Source organism: Staurois parvus, unplaced genomic scaffold, assembly GCF_062004578.1.
Source record: "Staurois parvus isolate SC_StPar_1 unplaced genomic scaffold, SC_StPar_1.0 ptg000218l, whole genome shotgun sequence".
In the NCBI taxonomy this organism is placed as follows: Eukaryota; Metazoa; Chordata; class Amphibia; order Anura; family Ranidae; genus Staurois; species Staurois parvus.
Window position 1 is genome coordinate 6,294,730 of NW_028318014.1, and position 22,142 is coordinate 6,316,871.

General features: G+C 39.3%; 1 protein-coding gene across 8 annotated transcripts in view; it reads left to right on the forward strand.

The window, feature by feature from the left end:
• Positions 1 to 22,142, forward strand: part of MCTP1 (multiple C2 and transmembrane domain containing 1) — a 916,692-nt gene that overhangs the window by 512,010 nt on the left and 382,540 nt on the right. For all 8 annotated transcript variants that reach the window (XM_089679152.1, XM_089679154.1, XM_089679155.1 and 5 more), the window contains one exon: positions 3,744 to 3,837. In XM_089679152.1, coding sequence (XP_089535278.1) covers positions 3,744 to 3,837 — 94 coding nt within the window. The remainder of the gene's footprint in view (positions 1 to 3,743; positions 3,838 to 22,142) is intronic.

The window sequence follows — 22,142 nt, forward strand, 5'->3', positions numbered from 1 at the left end:
TCCATAAATCTACATTTGAATTTCATTACCAGTATGTATTACCAAGGAGCAGTTCTTGCATCATGGGGCATGCCTGATACAGGAACATGTCCTGATATTTATTGACCAATGTTTATCCATGAGCATTACATCTAGCCTAGCAGGCATAAAGTTCAGTTCACAAAGCTAAAACACCAGGATATGTATCCATATTTTATGCAGCCGTGTCCAATGAAATTTGAAAACTGCAATCATGCAACCAAAAATAAAATCCTTATCTTTGTTTAAAGCTTTGTGAATTGAGCCTAAAAGGCTCAATTGGATCAAACAAATGGTGAAGCACTTTCAACATGGTATTAAAGTGACTTGTAATAATATTTCATAAATCCTTATACATGCAAAACCTTATATTAAATATCATCATGGAAGGGAAAAAGAGAATTGTAAAAAAAATGTTTATAAATAAAAAAAAAGTCCCATATACCATCCAATCTTTGTGCAATTCCAATTCGGTTACCAAATCCTTCCAAAATAACCAATACTTTTCAGTGTGAATAAACACCCAACCGCCCTTCTCTACACCTCATGGGAATCTTCTCACCTGATCTGAAGGACCCCACTATAAAAAGAGGTCAACAGTGCCTAATTAACCACTTCCAGTCCGGACACTTTTACCCCCTTCCTGTCCAGGCCAATTTTCAGCTTTCAGTGTTATCACACTTTGAATGACAATTGCGCGGTCATGCAACACTCTACCCATATGAATTTTTTTGCATTTTTTTTGAGACAGATAAAGCTTTATTTTGGTGGTATTTATTCACCACTGAGATTTTTATTCTTTTTGCTATGTAAATTAAAAAGTCCAAAAATTTTGAAAAAAAGTGTTTTTCTTATAAACGTTTGCAAATAAATAGTATTTCATCATAAATCTTGGCCAAAATTTATTCTGTTATATTTTTAGTAAAAAGAAATAACCCAAATTAGTTTATAACCAAAAATTATAATTTTTAAACATTTTTTTTTACATTTTTTTTTTAATTTTTTAATATTATTTTTTATTTACTATTTTTTTTTAACATACTGTCATGGTGACACTGTACTACTTGTGGGGGTGATGAAGATTTTTTTTTTTACGCTGATTGCTTTTACACCCATTAAGGATGTAAAAGCAATCATTTCTCCTCTCCCTAGCTGCATTCTTGCAGCCATTGAGAACTACTGAGTGAGCTGTGATTGGTAACAGCTTGTCACATGGCTGTTGTGAATAGCCTTGTACCATGTGACCTCTGTGATCATTCTCAGATTTCACACGTAGTAAGCAATGATGTCACAAGTGACATCTTGCTTACTACTCTGCATGTGATCACTGATTGGCCAATCAGTGATCACATGATTGGGACCTCGTACAGAGGTCTCGTCTGACGATCGGTGTTCCACTGTGTCCAGAGGACACAGCGGGCACCGGATCGCGGTGGGAGCGCGCACAAGCAGGGTGCGGGGAGGCCGTTTATAAATGGCCACCCGATCCTGCACTGCCACCGTCCGGCCGTTTATATACACCGGCCGGATGGGAGGTGGTTAGTATATAGGGCATTGCTGCTCTCCATAATTCCTTACAGACTGATTAATGATCTCCCGAAACGAAGATGACATAAAAGCAGACTAATAGGAGCCTTTGAGAAAGCCGTATTTTGTGCAACACATCAGGCGGGCAGAGACGTCATCATGCTAGGTGGAGCTAGGACTCCATGCTGAGTACTGTTATGATATGCCTACCTAATTTGCACTAAATGCGAGTGCAACTTTTCAAAATAAATGTGATTAGTGGTCTGCACTATTGGTCTGTTCTTGTTTCCTTTATGGTCACTTCTTTAGCTTGAGATCTTGGGGTCCAGTGATTGCAAGAATTTTGGCAGGTTCACAGGAGATCATAGAAGGGCACTTGGGTGTTTATGTACATTGAAGAGTTTTGGTTATTTCTGAAGGATTTTGTAACTGAATTGGAACTGCACAAAGATTGCATGGTGTATGGAACTTGTAAATTTTACTTTTTTTTCTTCCTGAACAAATTTTTCACAATTCTTTTTTTTTCACTACATAATGACATACATACAAAACCTTATGTTAAATAAGGATTTATGAAATATTATTACAAGCCACTTTAATATTATATTGAAAGCGCTTCATTTGTTTGATTTATTTTAGGTGTATGTAGCACATTGTGGTGAGTGCATAGTGAGGTGAGAGCTGCTTTCTTATTTTAAATATTTATTGGGGTTAAATATTTATAATTATATGGGGTTTCTTTTCAATTTTATGAGGCTCAATTCACTAAACTGAATGAGTTATTTTAACAACATTCTTTTTTTTAATTTTCTCCAAAAATGCTCAGCTCATAAGTATAAATATTGTTTAGAGCAGAACGTTACCTATAACAGCTTGATAAAAAATAATGTTCTTTAGAAAGAACATACATTCCACATTATTAATTATGCTACCAAAAATTGGTGTTTACTGTAAATTGGCTCCAGCATTGTTCCCGTTTCTTCTTGTTGGAGGCTGCCATTTTTCTGAAGCATAGCGTCCCTGAGCAGCAGTAAATCTTTAGGCTGCCAGCAGATCAGCCTCTAGTAACTCTGATTTTCAGCACAGTGCCAAAAATAGAGAGCAACTCAGCATGTGCAGAGCAGGGTGAGACAGTTTTTTACTGGATTTTAAACAGTATAGGAATTTTTTTTTAATGTCTTATGTAGCTATACCTGCAAAAGAGGCCATCCTGAAGTGATCTAGTATTACTTAATTTTCTGACTAATTATACCACTTAAAGTGTGTAATCTTTATTTTTGAATGAAATGGCCATTAAACAGATGATGCTCTTTTGTTCTAAATTGCTATAGTAACATGAGAAGCTACTATAGCAATTTATCACCACCATAAACAGTTGCTTTTCTTGCTTTTCAATAGACATCTTATAGCAACTCAGGTATCACCAACCTTCAGCTAGCAACAAATAAGGGGCATTAGCCCAGTGTGTGATCTTTAGGAGTTTTCTATTACAGGAAAAATACCGCAGAAATCGATAACCTTTGTTTAATGTTGTAAACATAACATGTTTAGTGAATTCTTCTGGTTTGATGGTTAATCGAAAAATCCCCTTTCAATCATATAAAAAATACACACAAGGGCTATGTCTTTTTTTTATCATTTTGTGGGTTTAATGCATTCTTTGGTAAACAAAGTTCAAGGTGTTTTTTTTTAAACATAGACCCATTGAATGTGGACTAATGAAACCATAAGATGTTTTTTCATCACCCTGAGGTGCAGGTTTTGTGCACCGTAAACAATGTTATTTGTACCGTCATTGTGGATACATGCTGTTTCCAAAGAGCAGCCCTCTTAAAAGTCCATCTTTGTAAAGCTTATGACTTACAGATTTTTTTTTAGATTGAGTCACAGAGATGCTGATTCTCTTTTTTTTATTTTGTCAGTAAACACCTTATCATGTTTTTGTTTACTTATGCAGTTTTCTATGCTTGGAATATGCTGCTATTGTTTTTAAGACTGTTCCTTTTGTACTTTTTTGACTCATGAATTTACAATTCTTGGACTAACTGTAATGGGTGAAATGTTGCTTTGAGAACTCACATATAAAATAAATGATTTTGTCCTCTCTGGTATTGTCTTTCAAATATTATGTATGTTTAAACTATATCATTAAAAAACTATACATTAATAATACATTTGGCTATTTTTGTTAATTGCAGAGTCTTATGAGATCCTTTAGCAGTTTTAATGATGTGGGCTTCCTTCAAGTGAAAGTCATAAGAGCAGAGGGATTGATGGCAGCTGATGTCACTGGTAAGAAGATCCCGCTGTACAAAATGTCTTGTCACTACATTTACATATATTCTCCAAACAGCTCTTAATTAAAATTTAAAAAGAGTGAACTGTTTTCCTGTAATTCATTTGATGAGACTTATTTGTTACGTTTTACATCTGGGGCACACAGTGCGCCACAATGACATTCAGAAGATGACAGGCGACCAGGAGTATCTTCTACTGATGCTTATTTAAAGGGTTCTCTGAAGGAGGGGGGGCTTTAATTAAAACCATGTCATGATAATGGAGTTTTTTATGGTGTCTGGAGAATAAGAGTTATAATATGAATAGTTCATTTTCCACTTTAAAGCCAATGGCATTTTTTGATTTATTTTACTGATTTTATCTTATAACGATAGAGTTGTATTTTTGATGGCAGTATATAAGCAAGCAGATGTATCTAAAGGCATGGCATATCAAGGACTATGTTTAGACATTGAGATTGATGATTAAAGGTGTCAAGAATGGTCACACAAAGGAGAGTGAGGGTGCTCTTCAATTATACAATGATATGCAGATGAAATAAACAAGAACTTGATTTTCATATGATTGGACTATTGAAGTGATATTTCACTCCTTTAATAGAACAGGCCCATTACGTTGTGCCAGGCACAAGAGTATGATGATGCCATTTTGTGCAAACTTTGACCCTTGTAACATGGAGTTATGTTAGTGAAAAACTATTTTTTAGTCAATGCGACTTTTTAACTGCACAGGTGAGCAAATGAGAAAAGAACAGGTGGCCTATAGTGAGCCTTTGTAATAGCATCCCCCAGCAGACACTACCACCCATAGTGCATTTGCTGAGTTTAGGCACAAATGTCCACAGGTATCAAGAAGACAGAAACAAAATAAGGAAAGAAAATCACCATTTATAACTGTTTGGTGCAGCCTCCCTTATTCCATTTCAGGCCTGTTCAGAAATCATGATAAATTTGGTAAATATAGAATCATATTTTTTAAAAATATGAATTTTAGCTCCTGTGTATGGCCAGTTCTCCCCTGCATGCCATAACTGAGTGGCATATAATTAAAACAAAAAGGTATGTCCTGTAATTTAATAGAAGCTCTCCCTTCTTTGCTTTTTGTAAGTAAGGTTTACTCAACAAAGGCAGTATTTGTTGTAACTATGGCATGAAAACCGTAGTAGCCCATAATAAACAGGTTTCACATTGGGGTAGTCATGTAAAAAGGAAACAATAGCATTTTAAAAGCATTTTTAAATGTGCAAGTGAAACGCTCTTTAGTGTGTGCTTGTTTCAATCCAGAGCACTAAGTGTCATTTCTGTCCACTGCCTTGTCCCTCTGCTATAAGCATGAGTCACTTCTGATGCATGACATGGTGACAGGGGAGGGCACATCCTGTGACTGACAGTCTCAGCTCTGTTCCTGTGAGTTGTGTGAAGGGGGGTGTGTCTCTTCTCTCCAATCAGCTCTCAGAGCTGTCCTCAGTGATGTAACATCAGTTCTCTGCCCCCTGCTTTTCAGAGCTGAAAGATCCTGTGTAAATTCTGCACTTTGAATGGATAAACAGGTACAACTTATGTAGGAGGATTTGTTTCATCTCTGTGTATCACCTGAGGCCAGTCGCTTTACTGGGTATAGGTAAGGGTTTACAACCACTTTAAGGCTTGTGACCTTGGGCAAATGAAGTGTGCTTTCAGGTACATTCGGCTTGCTTTTGAAATCAGTTTGGAATAATTCTAATAAAATCAGAGGTCATTGGCAGATGCATTTGACCTGCAGTTTAACTCCTTCTAAGCCGCATTAACCTTCTTGACGCTGCTTTTGCATTTCTATTAAACTGAATCAGTGTATTCCTGTAAAAAATGATTTTTTTGTAGGTTTAGTTTGGGATTCTCTGTGTAAATGAGGGCAGCATATTTTATTCTCTAAAATCACTGCTGATTCAAAGCAAACCTCTCAATTAAAGATTTGTAGCTAGAGATCATGTTACTTGGGCTGCCTAGTCTGGCTTATAGCAATTTTATTAATGGGAATAAAGACATACCTTTTTATTAAACTCTTTTTTATATGATAAAAAAATCTTCGTATGATAGTGGGCTGCACAGTGACTAAATTGTTAGTACTTCCACCTGCACACACTAGGATTGTTGGTTCGAATCCTAACCACAGCACCACTTGCCTGGAGCTTGCATGGTCTAACTGTGCCTGCTTGGGTTTCCTCTGGGTACTCCGGTTTCCTCCCACACTCCAAAGACATGCTGATGGGTTAATTGGTGCCTGTCTAAATTGGCTCTAGTATGTATATGTATGAATGTGAGTTAGGGACTTTAGGTTGTACGCTCCTTCAGGGTTCGGGATTGATGTGAGTGTACAATATATATGTAAAGCGCTGCATAAATTAACGGCGCTATATAAGTACCTGTAATAAATAAATTTATGACAGGTATGCTTGAATTAAGACAATTTCCTGAAATAAGTAGCATATCTAAATTTGCAAAAAAGTAGCCCATACTTCATCATTTTTTACATCAGCTGATCCTTTCTATTGGTTCACTGATAAGACTATTAAGTTGGTTTACTAAAGGCAAATATACTGTGCACTTTGCAAGTGCAGTTGCACTCATTTTCCCCAGAGCTTACTGAATGTGGTGAAGATTCATTTTCAAAAGAATACCCAATCAGGTGCAATGAAAATAAAAAAACAGAATTTGTGCTTGCACATAATAGGATGATGGACACTTCACTGCATTCACTAAACTCTGGGGAAAATGAGTGCAAATGCATTTGCAAAGTACACAGTCTATTTGCGTTTAGTAAATATACCCCTATATCTTCTACCTCTCCTTATCTGCTTCCCCTCTCTGCCAGTCCCTTCAGTGTTTTTCAACCTAACCATCGATTAAATTCAATTTTTTTTACCTTCAGAGCATTCACAGTTTATCCCATCCACTATAACTCTGACTTAATACACAAATATCCCCGAAACACCATCTCTTATTTGTCCACAAATCTGCTAAACTTCTACCCATAACCTCATCCAACCCACATTTGCAGAATTCCTCTTTAGTAACTTCCTTTCTTTTTAAGATGTGTAAACATTCTTTTAAAATCCATCTCTATGGATGGGCTAATGGGCTATCTTCCTATTATTAGCAATTGCCTACTAGCCATCTCTCATTATTTACAGTCATTGCCACCCATCTATCTTAGATTGCAAATTCTTCTTCAGTATCATATTTTGTACATTTCTGACAGTATTTTATTATTTAATATAATTTAATTTGATGTTTAAAATGTAGAAAATGTACCTGTAGTATTAGAGTAAATGATTTCCTGCAAAAATTGAGGGTGGGGAAGGTACATACCTCCCTAACGTTGTAGTTTTCCAGTAATAAAGGCACAATGGGGAATTATTTCACAATAAACTTCAAGGACAGTTCATTGTGCAGCACTTCTGCCAACAGGAGATATGAAAACAAAAGTTAACATTTGATCTCAAGATACAGTGTATCTGGCATCATGTCAAAACAATCAGTAGATCACCACATGGCAAACCAGTCAATATAACCAGAGGGTGGTGGTGGGGTTACTAGTTAAAAGAGGAGTAGGGCAAAAACTCTTCTGGCCCTATATCTCTTGTGGGTCATAGGAGTGCACTGTGGATCACAGGAGTTACACAGCACTCTGCTGTGACCCATATTCAGCCGACAGCGGGCTAAAGACTGCTGTTGGCTGACATCATTCAGCCAGCCCAGGCTCTGGAGGGATACCGACTTTAAGGTTGGGATCCTTTCAGATGCCTGACTGGCAGCTCCACTGAAAGCCTCAGCCAGCAGCACCCATTCCTGCCCCTGCTAAGCTCACTGCTTCAGTGAGGTCTGGAGGGGCAGAGCAGAGAGCTGGTGACTGACAGTCACCAGCTCTCTGCTCACTTTAGACTGAGAACTGAGCGATCAGTGGTCATTGACTGCTCAGTATTCTGTCTTAGAGGCAGTAGGGAGACAGATGCAGCATTGGACCAATACTGCATCCACCTAGGTGAGTATGATTGATTGTTTTTTTAAACCTCACGCTTCTCTTTTAATCTATTGCAGGAAAAAAATAGATTTTCATAAACTTTGAGTTTTTTTTCCTTTCTCTGAATCTTGACAATTCTATTCTGTATCTTCAGTTTAGTATAAATCACACTAATAAAACTGGAGAAGAAATACAACTCACTAAATGTATTTGTAGAAAGAGATTGGTATGATTTTGGGGGTTCCTTGCTAAAAGATGTACCCACCTAATAATTTCAGCCTTTTCCTTGACAATAAATGATCATGTGTGCCTTATTTAGAATGTCCTCATGTAAATTTCATTTCTTTTATAGCCATGTAGAACATAGAAACCTAGAAACAAATAGAGCATGAAATCTGATTGTAATATAGAATAAAGACATAGTAGAAGAAGATATAATGCTGTTTTAACAATTATCTTATGAACATCCCTATTAGCTTATGGTTTAACATTTAGCAGATTCACATTCATTAGCAGGGTGAAATCTACGTCTTGTTTGACAGCCCACTTAAAAACAGTCTGTTTTGCTGTCTGTGGGCTTTAATTAAGATGTGTTAAGTTCTAGCTCCTTTGCCCCCCACCCGCTGTGTCACAGACTGGCGATCAGACACTTTCAGATGGTCCAGCCCATGACTTTGACCTTCTGAGCAGTACAGTGTTCCCGGGGGAACCGTTCAACTCATGAGTTCTGATTTCACACTTCCAGGATGCCTCGGTTCTTTTAACAATGACAGGGAGACAAAGGCCTTTAGAGCAGGCCGCATGGGGACTTGTTTAAATTGGAAACTAGAGAGGAGTCAAGGAACAAGGTTATGGGCTACAGAACAGCACTTTTAATAAAGAGCTCACAGCTCCGATTTAGTGCAATGGAGTCTGCTTCAATTCAATTAATTGAGCCATTTATCTGAATCATCTCACACCCTAATATTTCTCACCAGAAATTCTTGCAAGTATTGTTTTTAATGTATATTTAGTATAGATGAATTAAAGTATAAGTTTGATAGCTATGCAGTAATAGCGTCCAGTTGCAATAAAAAGGTATCTTTCAGTTGTATTAACTGACCTGCATTATTTAAAAATATAGCCTCTCTCTAGAGAACAATAACTCTTTTATACAAACACTGATAATAAGATTTGCAATAAAGATGTACACATAAATCTAAATCTAGACACCCTCAGGCATCTCTGCTTGTGGATTGGTACCATATGAAAAGTCGCCTTAAGGGGCCAAGGTTCAGTTTAGCTAATACAGAGAAGTGGAAGTACAGAGAGTGTGATGGATGCCTCAGGTGCTGATTTGCTGGGGGAAAATATGACCTTTGGCTATTAATGTCTGCATGTGTCTCGTAGACCCTAGACTGTAGCCCGAGACAGCCAAAAAAGGACCAAAATTGAGAGACAGCAATCGAATGTCTATGAGCACCATAAAAAGGCTCTGTCATTTTGTTTATTAGGAGCAAAGTAACAGTCTCTTACTAGCCTACCCCCTGGCCACCCATATTCACCTTCACAGTTTTGTACTGCCAGTCTTTTCCTCCAGGAATCAGACCAGGACTCCATGTTGGATGTTGGCAGAACTTATGGTTTATGATGTCACCCCTCCCTTTACATGACAGTGTGAGACATGAAAGTAACAAATTATTTTAAAGTACAGCTGTGGTCAGACTATGGACCGTCAAACATTTACATATTCTTAGCCGGCAGTAAATGAGCTTTAAAATGAGCTGATGATTTGTAGCTGCAGACACTGTGGAGGAACCCATTCTCAAATTTTACAAAAGAAATAGTGAAGATGTTCAAGTGTGGTCAGTAATCTGCTCTCCCCACTTCTTGTGCTATTGATATGTGCATACATTGAATACTAGAAGGTGGGAAGACTGCCAATATGTGCAGGTGAGGATATAATGGGGAGAGGGTATAATGGGGCAGAATGTGCAGAAAAGAAGTGTGGAAAGTATAACAGCAGGCAGTATGTGGAGGAGTTGACAGTAGAGGGTATGACACTAGGCTAATGTGTAAAGGAGAGGAATGTGGAAGGTATGATGGGGCAATATGTGCCAGTGGCAATGGAATAGTATGACAATAAGCAGAGTATTTAGTCTTTTGATTCACAACTGATCTTTTTAGAATTAGCAACAAAAAGCACTGGAAAATATGACAATAACTATACATGTAAATGACAGGGACAGGGAGATGTGACCCTAAATGTACAAATTCACAAAACTAAGTGCCTATAAGGTAGGAGTTTGGGAGCCAAGCTTTTCACAAAGAGGGTTTTGCAAAGGAGGAACAGAGGTCAGTGTCCAGAAAATGGCTCCCTAAAATTTAAAGCAGGTTATTCTTGGACAAAAGAGGTGGCTGTGAGCTTTACAGCAGTATTGCATTCTGTGAAGGTGGTTGGGAGGATAATGATAAAGAAGGAATATATCAGTGAATGGGGGTAATGGAGGTTGAAAATGAAAAGGTAAAATTGAAGGAGATTATAAGCCTGTATCATGAAGTTCAGGAACAGTGAAGACGATGTTATTGATAGGGCAGGGTTTTGTTTCTGGGGTAGGTGTGTGAAGAATTAACATATTTTCTGCAGTGCTGATCACTGGGGGGGGGTAATATACATAACCTGCAGACTGGTCATTGATGGGTTAATGCACACATTTTGCTAGTGCCTAAACAAGGGCACCTGCTGTGTACTCTGGAGGCAGGATACAAATGAAAGACCAGTGGGTATCCTTAGACACAATTCTACACTACACACACACCACAGTATTGAGAAGAAGTGGTAGAGACTAAACTGAGCTTTACTCTGAGACTAGGCATAGACAGGTTATCTGTTGAGCTTGAGCAAAACTGAGAGAAAATCGATCCCCCATCTATGTCAAACACCATGGATGCAGGAATCTTCATTGTAGTCAAGCCGCTGAGGCTCCTCTGTCTGCTGGCACTACCAAACAGTGACTGCCTCTAATAGGATGCAGTCACTGTTTGGCTTTTTCTCAGTCAATTTTTAAAATGACTTTTGATGACTTTTGTAAGGAATTGTTCTGTGGGGGCTAATGTGCTGAACCTCCAGACTGTGTGTCTGAACAATGTCAATGTCGGTGGGTACTACAGGAACACTGTTTAATATGCAATTTGTATGGCGGGAGTTGCATGAAGTGGTGTCTGATTGGTGAAAGACCAATGTGTGCTGGAAGTGGTATCTCATTGGGGAAAGATCAAGCTGTGTTTGGAAGCGGTAAAAGGCCAAGCAGTTTGCTTTAAGTAGTATGTCATTGGGGAAAGAACAATCTGTGGACTGAAAGTGGTATGTCATTGGGGAAAGAACAATCTGTGGACTGAAAGTGGTATGTCATTGGGGAAAGAACAATTTGTGGACTGAAAGTGGTATGTCATTGGGGAAAGAACAATCTGTGGACTGAAAGTGGTATGTCACTGGGGAAAGAACAATCTGTGGACTGAAAGTGGTATGTCATTGGGAAAAGACCAATCTGTGTGCTGAAAGTGGTATGTCATTGGGGAAAGACCAATCTGTGTGCTGAAAGTGGTATGTCATTGGGGAAAGAACAATCTGTGGACTGAAAGTGGTATGTCATTGGGAAAAGACCAATCTGTGTGCTGAAAGTGGTATGTCACTGGGGAAAGACCAATCTGTGTGCTGAAAGTGGTATGTCATTGGGGAAAGACCAATCTGTGTGCTGAAAGTGGTATGTCATTGGGGGAAGACCAATCTGTGTGCTGAAAGTGGTATGTCACTGGGGAAAGACCAATCTGTGTGCTGAAAGTGGTATGTCATTGGGGAAAGACCAATCTGTGTGCTGAAAGTGGTATGTCATTGGGGAAAGACCAATCTGTGTGCTGAAAGTGGTATGTCATTGGGGGAAGACCAATCTGTGTGCTGAAAGTGGTATATCATTGGGGGAAGACCAATCTGTGTGCTGAAAGTGGTATATCATTGGGGGAAGACCAATCTGTGTGGTGAAAGTGGTATGTCATTGAGGAAAGACCAATCTGCGTGCTGAAAGTGGTATGTCATTGGGGAAAGACCAATCTGTGTGCTGAAAGTGGTATGTCATTGGGGAAAGACCAATCTGTGTGTTGAGATTGGTTTATCACTGAAGAAAGGCCAGTGCGTGTGCTGGAAGTTCACTCTTACTGCTAGAGCAGTGAGATCCAAAAACTAAATTTAATAATGGAGGCAGGACTCACCAGTGGCAAACTCAAAGTGAAACTTACATGCTGTAAGTAAAATAGGAAGTTCACGCATGCAAAATCTTAAAATCTAATAAAAGATTAAACATTTTAGTCTAGGTTCACACTACTGTAATGGGATTTTGAACTTTGTAGTGGAACTTGATTGCGATTTGGTTGCATTTTGGATGTAGTTTACATATTCAATGGAGCCAAATCTCACTGTAAATTGCACCAGAGTAGTACAAGAACTTTTTCCAAAATTGTGCCACATGGAGTCGCATTGATGTGAATGGGCAGCATTGAAAACAATGTGGTTTCACTTGTCACGTGATTTTGTGCAATGTATCTGAAATCATACCAGTTTGAACCAGGCTTTAATGTAAGTTCCTGTAGGTTCTGGGCAAGTTCCCTTGATTTTGTGTATAATTATTGCTTTGTTGGCAGGTTTTCCATTGGTAGTGTTTCATTGGTAGGTGTTATGCTATCTAGGGCCTCTGGTTAGTCAGATGCATTTTAAAGACTGCTGGTAAGAACAGGTAATCAGGTGAGGCTATGATAGCTGAGTGATCACAGTTCACCTGTAACTGGCGCAAGGTTTTGCACAAATGTTAATGTCACTGCTTGCTTTTATGATGGAATAAGTATATGCTTTACTAATACAGTAAAGCTGTGGCCTTGCCAATTCCAACATGAATGACTTCTGATTCTTTACTGGGTGGTCCTTCTTTGAATAGTGTAGTGTGATTGTTTCATGCCTACATTTCGCATTAGCCATATGTTTATATGTACTGGAACAAGGTTTCTTAAACTATGGTGCAGGACCCAAATTTGGTCATGAATTTGTTTGTAATGGATCACAACAGGACTGTGTAGTGGGAATTCAGTAGATCAGCAGAGAGTGATGTAGTACACTGGTTATGTTTGACAGCACAGGCGCATATGGGCACCACTAGCATGTGAAAGTCAGGGGATAGAGGGAGTTACACAGAGTTTGGTGCTGATGCACAAAGATTGGAGAGGCTGATACAAAGTCACATTCAGTGACTTAAACAAACTATTTTCCCGGCGCATTTACATCTACACTGCAAAACAACAAAACAAAATGATACTAACAATTTGTGTTAAAAACAAAGATTTTAGCTGAACTTTTACACATGGTATATATGAGTGGAAACAGTTGCATTGAATGTTCCGTGTGTGTGTGTGTGTGTGTGTGTGTGTGTGAGAGAGAGAGTTTTGGCCATTGTTGTTTTTTCTTTTTATGGCTTTGATGGCATTTTGATATTAATTGTCTTGTTGTGTCCCAGTACTGTAACAATTTGGGTCCTCAGATTAGAAAGTTGAAGAATACCTGTTTTGTAGGAAGCAGTGCACAAAATGCTGCATTTGGTTTAAACTGTCACACTGTTTAGAATGACCTTTTTAACTACCCAGTCCCATTAAATTCTGTTTCTTTGGACAGCAGTCTACGTGTTGCCAAGAAAACATTTGTCTAATAGATTTAAATTTAACTTGACAAACTTCTAAAATTGTAATGCCTGTGGCTTTATCACTTTCTGAATCACAGACCAAAAAAAGCATTCATATCAGGAAAGCCAAAGAAAGAAGTTATTATTAAATAGGGCTACCCAAAAAACACAGAAGTCTCCTCCGAGGAGTGTCAGTGTTTTGCGTGTGGTCCAGTGTTAAAAAGGGTACTCACAACTTTGAATTTCCATGTAAAAAAATATTAATTTGCAGTTTCTTTAAAGAAAACCTTAAAAATGTGTAGACTGCCAGGGATGAATGATAAATCCTGATTTGCACTCTTCTTTCGGGTTACTGACTAAGTTAAGCTTTCCATACACTAGAAGAATTTAGTTTGAAATTTTTCATTCTAAGAAAGTTTATTGATTTTATAATCATTAGTGGGGTCAAATCAATGTTTGATTTTGGCCGTAGTGACAGGAAAGGAGCAGGATGGAAATTTTTTCCTCAGACTAATACATTTCTAACAGTGAATGTGGTTTTCGTTTGGGAAAATCCATTTGTTACGAAATCGAATGTTAAAAGCAAACTAATCCTAAGTACCTTTGACTGACATTCATCAAGTCATTGAATGTACTGAGAAATTAATGTACACATTTTTGTATGAATGTTTGAAAAACTACCAGTGTATGGTCAGCTTAAGTGTTGAAGTCATTAGTCCTAATAACAGGCGGCTAGCAACTTCCAAAGAAGAGATCCACAGTGGCTGCCTTTATAGTTCTATAAATAGAGGTTTCTGTTTTAGGAAAACTGTCTTGAAAGGAATACAGTAGCAGTAGATGCTGGGATCAGTCTGAAATTTTTAATTGTTTGGATGCCACAGGCTTCATTGCTATAACCTACTGCCCAAAAACAAGCATGCAGACAAGGTCCAAGCAAAATTCCTGATGTACATGCTTGTCATGGATCAATGCCTTAATATAATATGAAGTTATAGGGTCAGCATGGCAGCCATGCAACCAACATTTTCAAAAAGAATCCTGTAATAGCAGCTTCACATGTGACACGATTCATTTAAAGCGGTGTTAAACCCAAAACCAAAAATGTAATATATTGCAGCTTACCAGTCATTAGATGTGGTATCTAAATTAGTTTTCTTTTTTTAGACTTTTCCCTTCGGTTTTCATCTGATGATCTGGCCAGTAACACACCTCCTGTAGTAGAGTGCCTCCTGGAAGAATGAGTAACAGAGATACCTTTGAACACCAGCATTGTCAGTCGGGGGGGGGGGGATGTTAGATTCATTAGCAGATTTAGATACACTAGCAAATTGTAGCCAAACTCCAGCTAATACTTTGTAAGCATTTAGAGAAAACTGTTTTTTCCATAAATAAAAGCTGATCATTGTAAGGACCCCTGTCAGTGCAATATAATAAATGTTTGCTTTTGGATTTAGTACTGCTTTAAAAGCCTTTCAGACGATTTAACATATAAAAACACAAGTTGTAACCCAGATTTTTTGCAACCTAGCTTAAATTATTTTACGTAAAATAAAATTGAATAGCACTGTTCAGCTTGATTTCCATCATGCCATATCTCATTGCCTGCTGTATTTCATGCCTGGGCTAACAAGAGCATGTTGCTAATGCTGCATCATTGCCTCATTTGTTACTCAGCACCTTTTCATCTCCTCAGCTACTGCAGGTCAGAGCTACAGTATTTAATCAGTGTACAAATGTAAAATATGCCAGTCAAACTTGCATATCTTGAATGGCTGAGGCAGGGAATATGAACTGCAGCATAATGCACACAAAATGTTTGGAGATTGACTCCGCCATCCTAATGCTTTAGCACACCTTTAAATAAAACAAATACTTTGGTTGTTTGAGAGGTTTTGAGAAAACAATATAGGAATGTGCTTTTGGTAATATTTTGCTTTAAAAATTACAAATATAGTGCTTTCAGTCAGATGGGTTCATATATCTAAACGCCCAGTTCCATACAAACACTTTCTTAGTTTTGGGTGAAAATTGGGTTAGAATCTCTATTGGCCTTTTATTTCTGTTTGTGTCCCTGTTGGGAAGACTTCCCCTTATTTTGGATACCTGTCATCTGGACAGGAAGGGAGGGGGAAGTATGTACAAAGGGGACATTATTGTAATCTAAAGGATCTAAAAGATCTTGAAAAATTTGATACTGAATAGGAGTTAAAACTGAACGGTGCTTTAAGGTGTCTAAAAATTTGGCATACGCAATATGTGGCTTTGGTTCAAGGCACCACATGGTATACATTATCTAACCAATGCCACTGTCATCTGTATTCAGCTTAGACAGAACCCCATTCTCCCCCAACATCGTATCCAAATCAGCATCAGCAGGAGAATCACCACTTGTAGCACATTCTACCACCTTCATCATAGCTGCATTCCCCCTGCAGTGACAAAGCATCACCCCAATAGCTATCAGCAACTGTGATCTATAAGGTAGCAGAAGTCATAATGTACATTACATCTCATCATGGTCCATAGTATATATTTTTCTGCAGATTCTCTGCAAACAGGAAATAGGAACTTTTTTATTGAGAAAAGACATAGTGTTTAACCATAGATGCAGCCACAAACTTTATAAACACTGCCATCTACTGGATGAAGAAGATATCTCTACTGAATACTTATACTGATGTTGTTGTACAAAAATACATAAACATTGTATTCCAGCAAAAACACCCCCACGAAAAGATAGACCACCCCTCTACAGAGGCCTAACCAAACACATATACCAGTAGCATATAAGCAACCCTTCCCCCTCCTCATTAAGCAAACCAGCAGCATTGTAAATGTACCTTTTCCTCATCAGTAGTCAAATAAATAGATCCCTCAAGACACATGAGCAGCCAAATAGGCAGCATACCACAGACAAACCAGAAATCATGTAAATAGATTGCTCACAGACACATCAGCAATGAAAGATAACCACCCTAACCTAGGCACCCCCTAGTTAAAAGACGTCTCTGAAAACTTTAAACAGTTGCATTGTCACTTCAGTAATGTACCTGTTGTAGCAGCAGTTGTCAGCAATAGATGTTGTTTGCAGCCTACACAGGAGAATAAATAGCCTATTGATGGACACAGAAGGAAGGATGGGCAATGCCCCAGGAACTAGTCAAAAGCAGTTTTCCTCAGATAGTTTATTTGAAAGCTTCTCAGAGAGCTAAAACTAAACCATGCTCCAAATGTTAGGTTCTCAACAAAGAAAGCAAATGTGCAAATGTTGTATAAGCTAAACTATGTGACTACAAACTTTTGTAGGATGCCCATAGATGAGTAAATGTCTCCCTGAGGACAGTGAGCATTGAATTTTTCTTGGCCACTTAGGATAGATGGGCAGAGGTCTCATCAAGCAAGATGAGAGGTGAGACATCAGTCGGCTCTTAAATACATTGCTGTGCTGCCTGGAAACCACTCTGTTTTTCTCTCTATCTCAGTTGATGGATGCTGGTGATACACAAATGGTTGAACAGTGCATTCTCTTTTTTCTAAAGAAAAATAAATAATTGTGTCTTTACGTACAATAACAAACATATGCAGCAAAAAGAATTTCTTATTATTGCCCCCCTATTTCAATTGATTCTTAAATCAACAAGTGCTTTTTTTTTTTTTGAAGAGGTTAGACCTTGCGACCTTTATACAATAAAAGGAACTAAAGCTGTTTAGGTCCACTTCAGGTGTTGTCAACACGTCAAAGAAAAGCAAAGTTGCTTCAAGTACAAGCATGGTGTTGAATGTGCAATGAAGTAGAAATAAAAAAAGTTTGTCTAAGCTACCTGCTGCCATCAGAGGTTAATTACTAAGACTTAGAAAACAGCATGATATTTAGGAAACAGAATGTGATGGATGGAACCTTTGTGATGACCTCTACATGACTGAATCTTAGTGTCCATGGTCATTGCTTTTGCTGTTTGATTCACTCACAGATTTTATATTTCAATGTTTTTTATTAATTTTTAAACAGTATAAAACAGAGACAACAAAACACATGCCCACGCAGGGGCTATCAATTGCACAGATAAAAAATGCAAAATAGAAAAAACAGTGCTCTAACGCCAACAGGGCAAAAGGTACGCCACGCAGGGGCTATCAATGGCACATAAGTTACAATACCATTAATGTAACTCTGACTATAACAACTATAAGCAGCTGTCCACTGTCACACCAAAAACAAACAGAGAAAGAGAGAATGGAAGAAAAAGGGAAAAAGAAAAAAAGAGCAGGGGTCCAAGAACACCAATACCAAACGCCATTACATCCCCAGACTAGCCGGGGGGAGCGTGGGAAAGGCATATTGCAACCACGGCTCCCATATTTTCAAAAATTTACATTGGGAGTCGTTGCAGATATTCAACATCTGTTCGTTGAGCATCATAGTGGTCATACGATCCCGCACCCCCTGAAGAGGGACAAATGGACTCTTCCAGGCCTGAGCAATTGTTCTAGTGGCCGATAAAAACAAATAGGAAGCCAACTTCTGCTGGTGAGCCAAGAGGCCCGGTATGGGGCAATGAAGCAAGACATACTGAGCATCCCGGCGTATGGATAGATGGAACAAGGTGAAAAGGAGGCCAAACACACGAGACCAAAAACGAAACAGTCTCGGGAAAGGAGGCCAAACACACGAGACCAAAAACGAAACAGTCTCGGGCATGACCACCAGATATGCAATACATCTCCACGATGGCCACAACCCCAAAAGCATCAATCACTACAGGCAGGGTTAGCCTGGGCCAAACGAGCCGGAACCCAATACCAACGAAACAATACCTTATAGGCTGCCTCCAGCGTGGTCGTATTAAATGAGCATTTAGCTATGAGTGACCAGGCCTTATTCCAGTCCTCCGGATCCACAGCCACTCCCAGGTCGCACTCCCACTGAACAACATATGAAAGAGAAGTATGCGACGAGCGTCTGTTCAGAGCTGCATAAAGAAGGGATATAAGGCCCGGGGCGCCCGGATGCTGCTGGCAAAGCTGTTCAAAGGCAGATTTCTGGTACGGGAAAGCAGAAGTGCCCGGCAGCAAGAGCAGCCAGTGCCGCAATTGAAGGTATCGAACAAATTCCGCCGGGGGACTCCCGAAGAGAATTCCAGGTGGGGAAGGACCGAAAAATCAATGTGTCGCACCTGCGAAAAACCATTAGTCACCCACCAAGAAAACGCCCTTGGGTGATCTAAACCCGGTGGGAAAAGAGGGTTGTTAATAATTGGGAGCAAAGGCAGAAAAGGTGACATGAGGCCACTGGAGTAACGTACCGAGTCCCACACTTGTAAGCCATGGAGCAACATCGGACTTAGTGCCATAGGGCGCAGGGCAGGGGGAAGCCATAGAAGCGTCGACGTTGCAGTAGGGGCACAATTAGGTAGTTCCAGCAGGACCCAGAGAAGAACATCAGAGGAAGCGTGCAACATAGACAGCGGGGCAAACTGGCTCGCCTGATAATACTTAGTTACATTAGGCACCCCAAGACCACCCTGGAGTCTATGAGCAAAGAGTGTATTTCTGGAGACTCTGGGGTGCTTATCGGCCCAGATAAAACGCATAATCTTTGCCTGAAGCAACCGAAGAAAATGAGGAGGAACCCGCACTGGGAGGGTGCGAAAATAATATAACAATTTCGGCAGGATGGTCATTTTCACCTAATTAACCCGTCCTATCCAAGACAGGTGCGGAAATTGCCAAGAATGCATAAGAGAAGATAGAGAGCTAAGCAATAGAAAATAATTTGCAGCAAACAGGGAGTCATAGGTGGGGGTCAAGCGAATGCCTAAGTATTCAAGAGAAGAGGAAGCCCATTTGTAAGGGAAATGGGATTGTAGGCTCAAAACCAAATCCGAAGCTAAAGTAATATTGAGAGCGATAGTCTTATTCAAGTTAATACAGAGACCCGAAATCAAGGAGTAGCGCTCAAGAACCTGTTGCAAATTAGGAAGCGTTGTCAAGGGATTAGTAGGAGTCAAGAGGGCATCATCTGCAAAAAGGTTCAGCTTGAACTCCTGTCCCGCGTATGGAACCTCCGATACATTGCAATCGGTCCGGAGCGCTAAAGCCAGCGGCTCAAGCACCAGGACAAAGAGCGCCGGGGACAGGGCGCAGCCCTGTCTCGTCCCTTGCCCAATAGGAAAGGGATCTGAAAAATACCCAGCGTATTTAACGGAGGCCGAAGGCAAAGAATTCAAGGCTTGAATTCAAGAAAGAATAGAATCCCCAAAACCCCAACGAGACAGCACAAACCGCAGATATTCCCAGGATAGAGAATCAAAGGCTTTATATATGTCTAAGGACAGTAAAAATCCTGGGATTTTCCGCTGTTGCAGAAAATGTATAAGATGGACCACCTTACGAACGTTATCACCCGCCTGCCTCCCAGGGACGAACCCTACTTAGTTCCTGTGGACCAGGCAACGCAAATATTTATTGATGCGAAAACTAAGGATCTTGCCCAATATCGTCAGGTCTTCATTGAGAAAAGAAATGGACCGGAAGGCTTGCGGTTCCTGTACATCATCCGTCGTCTTAGGAATCATGGAGATATGTGCTCTAAGCGCGTCTGGAGAGGGCAAGGAGCCCTGTCGTAACTCATTAAAATAGTCAGCCAAAAAGGGCGCCAACAGGGCCGAAATTTCTTATAATAGAGACCGGAGAAGCCGTCGGTACCTGGGGCCACGGTGGACCGTAAAGATTTGATAGCTTGGAGCACTTCGGTGACACCGGCGTTGAGGGCCGCCTTTGCTGCCTCCGATAACCCAGGAAGATTCACTCACAGATTTTAAACTGGTGTTGGGCTGGCTATATTCAGATTTGCAAGCAATTCAACCAGTGCTATACTTAAATTGTATTTAAAAAAAATAAAGGCTATAAATGTTTTTATTTGACTTGGTCCAAGTAGCTGGATAACTGTAACATCTAAATTTGCCCAACATTCTTTGTATAGATTATCTTGTTTGACTGGTCATATTCATTACTTTTCTAAAGTTTATTTCTGTTCCAAGTTATTCCTTGAATCCTGTATTACACCTGCACTCTTTCACTCACCCCCCCTTTCCTTTCTCCACCCTCCACCACTCCCTTCCCTAACCCTACTAGGTACTTTTGTTGTACCACTATGTTATATTGATATGTGAGGCTCACAACACCTGATTTCCTCACCATCACCTGCTAATTACAACTCTAAATGTTGATTGTCCTTTGAAAGATAATTATATACTGTGTAAAATACCACTAGAAAACTCACAATAAGAACAATTGAAACTAAAGTGTATTTAAAGCCAAACTTTTATTTTATTTTTTGACAGAGTGGTGAGGGGTTAGTACCCTATCTGATTCTTACTGCTGCCTGTGTCCCCATTAGCAAGGCACACTCTTTCTATTTGTCCTGCTAAGAAACCAAACATTTGAGTTGCCAACAGTACAGGAATAGATGAGACACTTGTACTAGTGATGACAATTGACCAAAAGTAGATTTTCCCCCACATTAGAAATATTTTCCATCTATTCCTATTGTCTTCACAGCTTTTACCATTTGATTTTGGCATGAATGAACTTTCCCAAACGAAAACTAAATTCATTGTTAGAAATTTGCTCAAGAAACATTGTCCTTCTTGCTTCATTAAATTTTCTCATCAATGTGCTCAAAGTAAAACGCCGATTTGACCCTACTAAGCATTAGAAAGTCAACCATTCTGAAAATGACAAATTTTGAACAAAGTTCCACTAGTGCATGTACAGCTTTAGATGGGGAAAAATCTGACAGGGGTTTTCCCCATTAAAAAACACTTTGGTTTTAGGTGCTTGACTATATTTCCATTTCATCGAAAATGCTTGCTATCACACAAAGATTTACCATTGTAATAGATACATAAGTTGGTAATTTATTAATAGTTACATTTGCTGAAGAAAACAATTGGTAGGTAGAGGTAGAAGGGATAATGATGTACCCCACAGAGCAGTGGTCAGGAGGTACACAGATGCTGAAGGCAGGCTATATAATGATATATATAATATCTCTGCATATGCCACCAGTTCAGTTCAGAATTCAACCATGTAGGGCGGCCTTAGATATATGATCGTGGTGAGACATTAGTAGTCTGCTACTTAATCATTCTTATATTATAAAAGCATGTATGTTCCACAGTACTATATGTATACAGTAAGACCTTATGAGCCTATTACATTAAATTTATTTAAATGGCAGACGTAAGGGTTTAGATAGGTGCCAATATGCATCAAAAGTTTGCTGTGTTCCTAAATAGTAAATTTAGTATTCCAGAGTATGAGCGTAGTTCAGAATAATATCAATATGTTTTGCAGTTCTGCCTTTTCTTGCATTGAAGGCCCTTTTCACATGGGGCAGATTTCGTTCTGATTAACAGGGGATCCGCTTACAGATCTCCTGCTGATTGAATTAGAGTGGGTGGATGACACATCCGTGTCTGCTCAGTTTATGTAGAGCGGACATGGACAGAGCCAGCTCTGCTCTATGGGTGGCCAGGAGTAAACGGACTCTGCTGTCCATTTACACCCAACTGCGCTTAGATCCAATCCACCTAAACG